Source organism: Leucopleurus acutus (assembly GCF_964270905.1).
Source record: "Leucopleurus acutus genome assembly, chromosome: 1".
In the NCBI taxonomy this organism is placed as follows: Eukaryota; Metazoa; Chordata; class Mammalia; order Artiodactyla; family Delphinidae; genus Leucopleurus; species Leucopleurus acutus.
The window spans coordinates 4,107,161-4,119,363 of NC_139142.1; the positions used below are offsets into that span (position 1 = coordinate 4,107,161).

Below are 12,203 nucleotides of genomic sequence, written 5' to 3' on the forward strand. Positions count from 1 at the left end.
GGCCCGAACCTTCGGATCCCAGGATGAGATTAGTGTCCGTCAGATCCTAATTTTTTAGGGTCAGGGACTGTTTGGGCTCATCACCCCCTCGTTCCTAATTCAGAGTTTGAGAGCAAGAGAGGGGCCTTGGTGGTCACTGTGTTCAAGCCCCTGCCTGGAAAGGGGCTGAAAGGGCAGCCCGGGGTGGGAAGGGGACTCGCCAAGGATCACACAAGCGAGTTAGTGGCAGGGCTGGGATCAGGTCCCGACCCCCGCCAGCAGCCAACCCGGGGTTCTCTCTGCCTGACACGCGGCCGCTGCACTCTGCTGGACCTCAACTCAATCGGAAAGACTGAAGGGCTTGCGGTGTTGATGTGAGTGCGAGTCGGAAGTGGCGTGTGAGAATTAACGAACGAAAGAGATTTTAGCCCTTTTCACAGTGGTTGGTCAGGCCAGCAATCGTAACGGTTTCACGAGGACCCTGTGGCCGAGACCCCTCAGAGAGGGACGTCGGCACAGAGCCCTGGTTCTGTTGCCATGTTTTTTTTTGGTCTTTTTGATTTTAGGTTTAGAGTTTAGAATAACATACTTATTTCTCTTACTCGTTTAAAGATGACATTATTATTACCATTATTTTTTTTTGTATCATGCATTAAGAAGGGAGAAAGCGGATTCTGGCATTGCGTTTGTCACACTGCAACACAAAGGTAATAGAGGGAAGCACAGCGTTCACCAGATTTGACACAAAGGAGAGCAAACTCCACCACAAAGATGAGAACAGACCGCATATAGTGAGCTCTGCGGGACCCCGAGAACAGAGAGGGGCCGCTGGGAATGCTGCCTAGATCTCCTCGTCGCCAGCCTCCTTGCTGAAGGTGGTCATGTCGATCTTCTCGGGAAGGATGATGTTGACGGCCAGGTCCTCCCCGCTGTTGTAGTGAAGCAGCAGGTTCTTCTTCTTGCGCAGCATGTGGTTGTAACGCAGGTTGGACACCCAGGCCTCGCACTTGTTGAGGAAGACGATGCCCATGGTGCCCAGGACCACCAGGCTGGTGAGCACGCCCAGGATGGTGAAGCAGATGGCCTGACCCTCGGAGAGGAGCGGAGTGCTCTTGTTGAGCTCCTTCATGGACACCTTGAGGATGCGGTGCTCGGGCTGCGGCACCGGCAGCTCGTGCACCCCGGGGGTCAGGCGGTACGTCAGCCCGTAACCGCTGGGCAGACGGGTGACCTGCTGGGGGCCCGCCGCGCGCTTCCGGCCGCAGATGGGGCCCGTGAACTCGGGCTTGCACAGACACCCGAACCTCACCTGGGAGTGCTGCAGGCAGGTGCCCCCGTTGAGGCACGGCTCGTTGGCGCAGGTGGACACCGGGCGACTGCAGGTCTTGTCCATGAAGCCGGCGGGGCAGCGGCAGCGGAAGTCGCCCCCGATGTCGGTGCAGATGCCCTGGTTCTCGCACGGGTTGGGCGTGCAGCTGTTGGTCACGATCTCGCAGAAATTGCCTGAGAAGCCAGGGGGGCACAGGCAGGAGGCATGGGAGGCCCGGCCCTCATCGTCCACGCAGCTGCCTCCGTGCTGGCAGGGCGAACTGCAACACAACAGGGGGACACGGTAAAGGGCCCTCGGGCACTGAGCTAGGACAGTGGTGCCGGGAGTGGGGACGGACGCTCCGCTCCCCCTCGTGCCACGTGGCAAACCTCCTGGGGCCCGACGAGAGGGCAGGTGCTCAGAACGCACGAGGTGAGGGGGTGTGAGCCAGCCAGGGGGGCCCCGGGGAGCACCGGGCACCATGACCCCTGCCTGCGAGGGGCTCCGGGGCCGTCCGAGGTGGGAGGCCCGCCCCCCGAGTGGGGTGTGTGCCTCACCCCCATCACGCTGCCAGCCTGGAACATGCCTGACCTCCCGAGTCAGGATGCCCATCTCCTCTCCCACCTCTTAGGTCATCTCTCCGACCAGAGGCCTGACGGTTAGTCATTGCACAGTTCGGGAAACTGAGGCTGAGAGAGGCAAAGTGAGTGACACCCCAGGGCTGCAGCCAGCTGCCCCCGTCAGCTCCGTCCCCAGGTCGTGGAGGCCGAGCAAAGCAAGGAATCCCTCAGGGTCTCCCACCTCCACCATCCCCAACCCCTCATTATTATTTTTCTGTTCAGCGGAGTGAGCCTGCGGGCTATTGTACAGGAAACCCTTGGGGACTCTCAGAGTAAAAGAAAACGCGCTCTGTCTGCACCGGCTGGAGCGGTGTCTGTGCCCGGCTGCTTAACAGTGGCCCATTCACCCAAGTACAGCTTGCAGACCGAAGCTGTGTGCGCAAAGCGGAGCGCACACAGCATTTAATGTAAGTGCTTTTAAACGAGCAGACCCTTTGTCATCTGATAAATGCCAAAACTCCGGGGAAGAAAGGGGCTCCCAGCGCAAGAAATCAGCATTGCTGCTTCAGGGATGAGGGTGGCATAGGAGCCGGGGCTCTGAAGGAATTTCAAGGACCTTGGGCTCTATTTTGACAGACTGGCTCCAGTCTGTTAGAGAGAAAAGCAAAATATTTTAAAGGTCTCGCTCCGTATTTCCCCTTCCCACCGGCAAGCAGAAATGGAGTTCGGTGGTCACCCCTCTCCTCTGAGCCCGCCCAGGACACTGATCTTGAGATGCTGCAAGAATGCTGGTTCCTGGCCCTTGCGGCTCGGGGCTCTCTGCCCCACCCCTGGAGTGCATTTTACGCTTTGGTTTCCTCACGGGACAGGGGCGCCCCTACCCGCAGCTACTGGCCCAGGCCTGGAGTCTACTTTGAATTCTCGCCTCTCTCGAGATCTCTCCTGGTCTCCGTTTAAGCCCCCTCGGAGGGTGGGACTGGCTCCGTGCACTGAGCAGATAAGGGCCGGAAATGGCTGAGCTGCTGGGAAGCCCGCTCAGAGGCACCAGAGAGGCCAGGGGCCGTTCCATCTGCTAGGCGCGCTGCCCAGAGCCCCAGAGCCCCCTCCCCACGAGGGGAGCTGAGGGCCGAACACCCCGCCTTCCGGGGCCCCGTGCTGGCTGCAGCCCCCTCTCCCCACCTCCTAAGACATCCCAGAAAACCCCAAAGCAGAGCCTACCAGCTCCCCCAAACCCGCCCCTAAAACACGGTGAGCGGGTTTCACAAACAGCCTTGGGCGCTGCCGAACTCTGATCTCTTGTTATGTCGCCTTTAGAAAATTATGCAGCTCGAGCTCTGGTTCACAGTCCCAATCTACTCTCATTCACACACATCAGGACTTGGGAACGTCAGGGGAATATGAAATCGCCTTCAGGATTGTTTGAAAAAATTATGGAAATGACACACTCCCCCATAAATACCCCGATCCAGGGCGGCCCCCCACGGGGTGCAGGACGAGCACTTACTTGGTCTTTTGTCAGGCGACAGGTCTGACTGGGTTAGGCTGAAAGGGTCTTTAGGGGGTGTGAAAAAGGAATCTAAAGCGGCATTTATCAGAGCACACATAGCCCGGAGAGAATACTTACCCATTCATCACGCAGGGCCCGTCCTTTTTCTGGCAGTCCTTTCCTGAGAATCCAGGGGCACAGGAACACTCGTACTGGCCGTTATCGAGGTTCACACAGGTTCCGTTGTTGGCACAGGGGGTCGAGGCGCAAGCCCGAACGTCTGTGGGGAGAGAGAACCAGGGAGATGAGGGGGACACAGACGCTGGACGGAGAGCATCCTGGGTGGGGACAGGAAGAGCCCCCTCCGTCTGGTCGAGGGGGACCCCCTGTGGCTGCCGAGATGTCTCTGCTTGTGTCCACTGCCAAGGGCCACCCAGCGGGGTCCTGAGGAAGAGGGTGTAGCGACCCCCCGAACCCTGATATAAGTAAACAGCTCAGGGAGCTCCAGGGTCACAGGGACAGAAAGTCACGGCCACTCACTAATATTCAACAGGCCAGCTGTGCCCTTCTGCTGGCGCCAGGTCACCTCTTCAGTCCAGCCACACTGACCTTCACCGCAGACCCCTTCCCTCCCCCCAAAACTGTGCCGAGCTGAGATTCCCTAACGACTGCCTCCCAGACAAGTCTCTTGTGTTTGAAGGGGGTCCTTGCCGCTCGGGGGGCTAGTGCAGCCCAACTGTTAGCAATGTCAGCTGCCCTTCATACTCCTCCATCAAAAAGGAGCAGGGGGGGAATGAGATGTAAAGCGCCCTGTCGGGAATGAAGAGACCGGGTTTAGACCCAGCGCCGCCTCCACCGCTCGGTGGTCTCTCTGAACGAAGGGGGTCCGGGATAAAAGGCTGCATCTTTTGAAGGCAACGCGGTGAGAACCATTGAGTGCTCGCCTGCAAGCACGGGTTTCCATGAACACTGGTGTGTTTCCACCACCTCCCGTCACGCACACTTCATTATTCGGGGCTCAGCAAGGCAGGGACGGGCTGAACAAAGGGGCCTGGGTCAGGGGCTCTCTGACAGTGGAGCCCCCAGCCCCCAGGCCTGGCCAGGGAGAGACCCTTTCTGTGCCCATCTCCAGCCGGCTGCCGAGTTCAGCTCCCTCCTCCCCCCACCGCCCCGACTCTGTGCCTCACTTTCCCCAGTTAGAAAAGGGGGGGCTCTCCCTGGCCCATCTCTGAGAGCCCCATCAGCTTTGTTTATCTACGACCCGAGCTGCCGCATCGGCCAAACAGAAAGCCAGGGCCAACCAGAGACGCAGCGAACGAAGGCAGCCTGGGTTCGGGTCCCCGGGGCTGAGGCCACACACGTGCAGATTTATTCCCTCTTTTCAAGAGCCCCGCACCCTCATGGAGTAGATGGCAATCAATCAGGAAGGAAATGCTTGCACGCCAAGCTGATGGCTTATCCCGAGCACACGAGGCGCTCCTCGGGAGACCGGCTTGGTGCGAGGAAACATAGAGAATTTATCATTACGGGAAGGCGCCAGGCGTTCGCACGCAGCGCCTCCGTGGCAAGCTTCTAATTCCCTGCTCCGGGCTCTCCTGTCAATGGGGATCTTAAATTTAAGCTGGAGAGCTGGCGACCACCCTACTCCTCTCCCACGGCGTCAAGCCTCGTGAGCCGAGGATCAGCCCACCTTCTCCTCTCCTGGGCCTCTGACCCCAAAGTCGGGTGGATTAAGCGCCACCGGGAGAAAGCTGCCGGCGGGGGTGGGGGGGGTGTGTGTGTCTCTGCCTGCCTGCCGGGGCAGCAGCTGTGGCGAGGGCAGCCTCAGAGACGGGTGAAAAGGGAGAGGGCCGGCGATTACCCGGAGGGCTGTTTCCTCTGGACCCAGCCGTCCCAAGCTTTTGTCAACCTGGTGGGGAAGGGACCTTTTGTCTGCGGAACTCCACGGGGGGCGTCCTGGATTAGATATCAGAAAGAGTGGGCTCCAGGCTAAAAGCCCTGATCCCGAATGGTGGCTTTTCTGGGACCCCTTGGGTCCCCAAAACAGCTCAGAGGTACTTCAAGGGTGCAGAGCCCAAGCTCTGTCGGCCAGAGCGTGAGTCAGCTGTGGGGCAAAGCCTGCATCATATTGGCTGGGGAGACTTTAAAGTCCCGAGACAACGTGATGGGGGATTTTGAAAGCCCCACTGCCTTGGCTACGTGGGGCAGGGGTGCTCACGACGTGCTCTTAGGTTTTTCTTAACGGGAGGGTGTTAGAAACAGCCTCAGATGAGAAGGAACCCATTTCTGGGGCAGAGGGAGGGGTTTTGTAGTTGGCTGTCCCCCCAACTTCTTAGGTGTCCTGAGCAGACCCCTTTGCTTCCCGAAGCCTCAGTTTCCCTACTGGTACCACTCGTCTTTACTGACGCTGCCGTCGGGACCGAGGGACAGAGAGCCCGCGGCAGCTGCCTACACTGCTGGGAGTTCTCTCGAGGACCTTGGTTTGCCTGGCTTCAGGGCAGGTTTTGCCAAGTGAGAATGGGCTCGGATGAACATTGTGCAGCCTGAAGGTGCAGCGACGGCCAGCTCTCAATTGCTCAGGGTAACGGAAGGCAAAGACTGCATAAGTTAACAGAATCAACAGATCGCGCCAAGCTGCACTTGAGCTACTTCTCAGCCTTTCCCGACCCCCCACCTCCCCTTGCACTTGACCTCTTCCAGCACAGCCCCCGGCCCTGTCCCAGTGGCCCTGACTCAGCTCCCGCTGCGCCCAGCACTCGGCACCCAGCACCCCTCCCCGCGTCTGTCTGCTAGCTTGTTGCAGCATATCCTGAACAGCCTGGCGGGTGAATTTCATGGAGTCTTGGCTCTGCGACCCCCTGAGTCCTTTCCCCTCTCAGAGCTTCAGTGCCCCGAACAGGTTTCTCGAGGCTGTGGTCCCCACCCGCTCAGCTTCGCGTGGCGTGTTTGCGACTCTTTATTCAACTGGCAGCCCCCCTACCCCAGTGCCTTCCCTGGTGCTCGGTGCTGGCAGTGCAGAAGGGAGCAAAATGAAGTCCCTACCTGTGAGGAGGCTCCCAGCACCAGAAGGAAGTGTATAAACAGATCATTACCATACAGAGCGCTGGGGTGTGTTGGGCTAAGGCAAGAGGGGGAGGGGCGGCAGCCACCGGGCTGGGAGGAGGTGGCTGGGGGCAGGGGGCCGGGGCCAGGGTGGGCGGGGCAGGTGCCAACCTAGGTCGCAGAGATGTCCATCCCAGCCGTCCTTGCAAATGCACTGCCAGGGCTCCACACAGAGTCCGTTAACACAGCCGGGAAAGGTCACGCACTGGTCACACAGGGGACCCTGCCAGCCAGACTGGCACCTGCGGGAGTTGGGGAAGAAAGGTGCGGATGTATGGGGGGGGCAGGGATGGAGAAGGGGCTCTGGTTGCTTTCTGTGGAACCAAGAGCCCTCGCGGGTCTCTGCCCAGTGCCCGGCCGGTGGGTCCCAGGAAACCAATATCAGTCACCTGAATGGAAAAGCTTAAACAGGAGATCAGCTGGGGAGCAGGCAGAGGGGTCCCTGAGAGCCAGAGGAAGAGCTGCGTTTTGCCGCAGTGGCCTGCAGTGGTCTCACCTGCAAGAGGCTCTCCCGCCACCCACCCCTCTGAGAACGCCGTCCTGTCCCTGCCACCGCTCCCAGCATCCCCCGCCTCCCGGTCCTCTTGTCCCCCTCACCTCCCCCCACACGTCACTGGTTTCCTGCGGGGGCGAGGAAGCTGTTTGCTGCAGTCCAGGGGCCAAGCCCTCCCCGTTTTTTCTGCCTGACGTCATGACTCCCCAGAATTCTGCCCTGGCCCTCCAACACGCTGCCTCTGGGGAGCCGCTCCATTACCTGCAAACATTGTCATCCTCGCAGAATCCATTTTGGGGGTGGCAGGCCGGGAAGCATTCAGCTCCTGAGGCACAAGAAAGGTTACACCATTCACCCCACGAGGCCCTGCAGGCTGTGGCAGAGGCCACGACGGCCTCCCAGGAGGCAGCCTCCGACCCTCAGTGGCTCTACCCACTGGGCACACGGTAGGCACTGCATCCCAACCCACGTAGGAGAAAAATCTCCGCATGTCCCTGGTTATGGAGTGACCGCAGCCCACTGCCCAGCTCCCAGGACCAGGTCAGACACCCAGTGTCCCTCAAGAAATTACAGACGCCAAATCCTAAAAGCAGGAATGAGGAGACAGTGAACGAGAACGGAAAAATTCTGACCCCTGGGCACTCGGCCAAACCCTCACTTTTGCCAAGTGAGCTAAAGGCGAGGGGGGGTGGGGCCAGATTTTGAGGTATTCAGCTCTGGGGAAGCCCAGACAGGTTCACCTGGAGGGCTCACAGGTAAGGCGTCTGGAGTTTTTAAAGGTTAATCCCAGTTAAGCCAGGCACCCAGGTCAAACTCCCAATTTTCCTCACGCCAGACTCTTCGTATTAAAAAGACGAACAGGGGTTTTGCGGAAAAGACCGTAATTCTGACACTACTTAGAGATTCTGACACTTTAATAGACACCTACTGTGTGCAGTGCCTGTAACTCACGCCAGCTTTTCCGACAGGACCCCCCCCCCCCCCCCGGTCACCACTGGTGCAGCGGGCTGGGGGACCCTGCGGGAAGGGGGCAACTCTCTCGCTGTCAGAGACATATGGCCGCCACAGACAGGAGTGTCGCAGCCCCTCACCTAGACAAACGCCACGCAGGAGGGGCTCGGGCTGGGCTCCCAGCTGGCAATCTGAGGCGACGACGGCAAAGTTACCCCCCCACAGGCCTGTTCCCGAACGCACACGCAGGGACCCCCCGAAGTTGAACCCCAGAGCATTTTCACAGAGGGCTCCCCAGCATCACCTCGTTTCTCCATACCTCCTCTCTGCACACCGACACCCTGCGAGCGCCACTTCTGCGGGGCGGGAAGGGGCCGGGGTCCCACAGCTCCCCCGCCCCCGGGGACCCCAGGGCCGGGCTTGGCATGCGAGGGTGGCAGGGAGGACCAGGCAGGCGCGGCGCGGGGCTTAGGATTAGGCGGGACGGGCGGAAGTCGGGGCGCGCGGGACGGGGCGCGCGGGGCACGGCGGCCGGGGGGGCGTCGCAGGCTTCCCCAGAGGGGGCGCGAGCCAGGCCGCCGGGGGGCTCACCATGGGCACTGCGGCCGAAGGCCAGCAGGAGCAAGAGGACGGGCAGGAGGGCTGCGGTCGCGGTCATCGCGGGGCGGCCGGGGTCGCGGTCCCGGGAGCGGCGCGGGCGCGGGTCCGGCTCCGGGCGCCGCGCTGGGCTTCTGGTTGCGGACGCGGAAGGGGGCGCGGGCGCGCGGCGAGGGGAAAGCCAGGGCTGCACCGGTCTGCGCGCTGCGCTCTCCGCTGCCGCCGCCGAGCTGCCGCCGCCGCCGCGCGCGCCGCCCTTTTCGTACCGCCGCCCCCCCGCGGCCCCCGCCCCCCGCCCCCGCCTTCGCGCGCACGGGGCCGGCGCCGGCCAGTCCCGGTGACCCCCGCCCCTCGCGGGGCCGCCCCCCACCACTGCGGCGTCCCGGAAACCGGCTCGCGCACGCGGGGCACTCTTGGCTAGACGGGCACCGGTACCCCGCGCGCCTTTGGCACACGTTCCCCCCACAGGACGGCACACGGGCGCGCACACACGGGCCCGCTTAGGACAAGTCGCATGAGCTAAACACGGGCTGGGCCGTAGACCCCAGGAAGACGCGAGGATACGCTCGGAATACAGAAACACGCACAGAAACACCAAAACACTTATCGCCAAGGTCCCGAGCACGCACGCCATGGCTCACGCACCCAGAAAAACCCAAACGCACGCTCTAGAGACGGGGAAAACGCACACTGTCGCACACGCACCGGGAAAAACACTTATGAGGAGCCTTAGGCACCCACACTCGTAGCCATAAAGACGCAGGGAAATGCAGACACACTCGTAGCAGCACACAAGGCAACCCTGACACACCGTGCTACGCCACAAACACACACTGCAACACACGCGCACGTCCTAGAAATAGTCGGGAGCGCCACAGGCTCAGTCATAGGCACGCAGAGGGGCTGAGGACATAACAGTTATGAAACCCTGGACATCCGTCAGCATGTGCCCGGCCGTCCACACAGAGGCACGTGCACAGCCACGTGCACACCTGAACATGCGAATACCCTTGTAAACATACAGACACCCGGGCACATGTTCAGTCACATACACCCACACACACGCAGTCAGGCCCTAGGCCTACCGGAAGGCTCTCACACATCTGATATTCACACACACACACATACCCAGTCCCCGAAACTCACAAATCTCAGGCTCTTGGTTACACGCTTATCAAAACACGCAGGTACGGTCACCAGCGCATACGGGCGCGCGCACACACACACACGCAGACCCCAACACATCCATCCTTGCCCGCACTGACACATGTGGGCAAGTTCACATGTATGCTCACACTGACGTGCACGGTTGCACACCCGGCCCTCAGCACATATTCCAGAACCACCGGGAGGCTTCTGGCCTCGGGTCTCAGGGAAGTGCGGCTGGGGGATGGTGACCCTGCCACAAACCCTCCCCCTCCAAAAAACTCCTGGTAGAAGCCCCCAGCCTGAACTTAGAGCCCCACAGTCTGCTGGGCTGTCTCCCCCCCACCCCTCTCCCTATCAGGGAGGTTTAGGGAAATGGGGAAGGACCTGGTAGGCGGTGGCAGGTGGCAGAAAGGGAATCAGAGGTGCTTAACCTCTGGGGAGGGTACCAGGAGGTCCTGACGGTAGAAGGATCTTTTGTGTGTGCTTCATTTGCATTGATTAGTTTGCATAGAGATGCCACAGGACTGGGAGTGGACGCCCACCCATTTCTTGGCCTACCCTGCCCACAGCGCTGGGGTGGGGGGGGTGATCTCTGCCACTATGAACCTGGGCTGGGAGGCCTTGGCCTTTGGGCCATCTCACAGTGCCCTGGCAGGTTTGAGGACAGACTTGTTGTCCTTGGGATGGGTTTGGGAAGTCAGGCTAGGGGGAGCCCGCACTTCCCACCCTGCTGGCCCTGAGGCCCTAAGTCTGCAACCCAGAAGCAGGACCTGCTCTGGGAGGACTCTTGGAGGCTGGAGGGAAGCCCCCCGACCCCCTTGTGGACGGCGCCTCTTCCCTGCCGTCTGCCAAAGACCCAGAAGCGGGGTCTGGGTGCGTTGGGAACGGCTTTGGTGACAGGCTGGAGGGCAGCAGTCACACAGTAGCCGCCCCGACCAGCTCCCCACCCCACATGCCTGCCTTTCCGTTACCCCATCCTCTTCCACGAACTCTTTCCTCAAGTGAAGAAACTGAGTCCAGAGATGGAAGGCCTTTTGCCCAAGTCCTCTGGGCTACGGTGGGAGTGGCTGGAGGTCCAACTGTCCACTGCATGGAGATCGCACGGCTTCTCTGATGCCCCCTCCCTCCGAGGACCCTGACCTCAGCCTCCAAAATTATCCTAGGCAGCGGGCAGATAGGGAGGGCTGCGTTCCCAGCCAGACGCTAAGGAGAAGCGGGGATATCAGGACCGAGAGGCCTGAGGTGAGGGCCCACCCCTGCCCTCCAGACCAAGTCACGAGGTGCCCCGCGGGGACAGCACGGAGCGCCAAGGACCCCCCTCCCCCTGCAGCCATGGAGCGTGCCCCACCAGGACCCCTCCCTTCCCCACCTGGGTCCCTTCCCACCGCTGCCCTCTCCAGTTCTGGAGAGGGAGGGGGGCCTCGGGAGGGCAGGCTCCCTCAACAGCTTCCAAGCCCAAATGTCAGGAGCTTCGGCGGAAAGGGCACTGCCCTGGCCAGTTGGTACCTGCTCGTTAATCCCAGCTCCATCCCCTGCCTGCTGAGCGTCGACCACTGCCACGCAGAGCCCAGCTTCCTTGTCTATAAACAGGGATGCTACACCTGTCCCCAAAAGGAACTCGGGTTTTCCTAAGTAGAAAACCACGGTACTTACAAGGCCTGGCCCCTTCCTGCCCTTCCTCCAAGAGCTGCCAGTGGGCCTCCGCCCCAGGTGGCCAGAGAGAGCTGGCGGCGGAGGGGGTGGGGACAGGGTCCTGCGGATGGAGCCCTCTACCAGAGCCCCCTGCAGGGCCGCTGCAGGGAGAGGGGTTCCTGCCTGACGGTATCTATAAGCCTAGAGCTTTCTGTTGGTTTGCTCTAGTCTCAATAAAGCGCCTGTAAATTCAGGAGACCTGAGATTTCTTTTCAGCAAGCAGACGCTGAGAAAGGGTAGCTGAGAAGCCATGGGGAGGGTGGTTGGTGACTATCGCAGGCTTCAAGGCTGCACAGAAGAACGAAAATGCCAATCGGGTCCCTTGGGGAGAAGTCGACTCCGTCTGCTGTTTGCAAGCGGGCCCTGGGGGCTGAGGAGCACAGGGCAGCCCCTCCTCTATCTGTGCATCCCTCCCCTCCCCTCCCCGCTGCCCTCCCCTCCCCTCACTCCCCTCCTCTCTGAAGTACAGGCCTCTGAGATCACAGAAGAGGCAAATAGCCCCCGCCCTCGGGAAATGCTTGACCCACCGGTCATCACAGCCTGGTGTGGCAGGCGGTCTACACAGGTAGCAGGGATTAGACCTGCCAACCGAGCTGAACTCTATCCTTCTGCTAGGCCGAGTTGGCTCTGCCTACTACTCCCCCCATCCCCAGAAAGCCAGTGGTCCTCTGGTAAGCAGGAACAGAGGCTGGGCTTCAGTCTCCCAGGGGGCAGCAAGGAAGCTGGTGATGGGTGAAAGTTTTCTAAGGGAAGCAAAGAGATGTTATCTCCAGCCCTTTTCCACGCCCCCTCCTCCTCTCCCCCTCCCCCCTCTCCAAACACTAACATGGTCCCCAGACTGCACCAGACCATTTTGCCCTTGATTAAACACAGAATCACTGATCA

General features: G+C 60.7%; 1 protein-coding gene across 3 annotated transcripts; it reads right to left on the reverse strand.

Moving 5' to 3' along the window:
- Positions 1–352: 352 nt before the first annotated feature.
- Positions 353–8,598, reverse strand: DLK1 (delta like non-canonical Notch ligand 1). Of its 3 annotated transcripts, none has more exons than XM_082833117.1 (6): positions 8,472–8,598; positions 7,191–7,254; positions 6,548–6,678; positions 3,473–3,614; positions 1,289–1,568; positions 353–1,063 (listed from the first exon to the last, which is right to left on the reverse strand). In XM_082833117.1, the coding sequence occupies exons 1-6, from the start codon at positions 8,536–8,538 to the stop codon at positions 821–823; spliced, it is 927 nt and encodes a 308-aa protein (XP_082689243.1). In that variant the 5' UTR covers positions 8,539–8,598; the 3' UTR covers positions 353–820. The 3 variants fall into 3 exon arrangements, with proteins under 3 accessions (XP_082689243.1, XP_082689242.1, XP_082689241.1); XM_082833116.1 differs by having other exon boundaries at positions 353–1,150; XM_082833115.1 differs by having other exon boundaries at positions 353–1,568.
- Between the last annotated feature and the right edge of the window lie 3,605 nt (positions 8,599–12,203).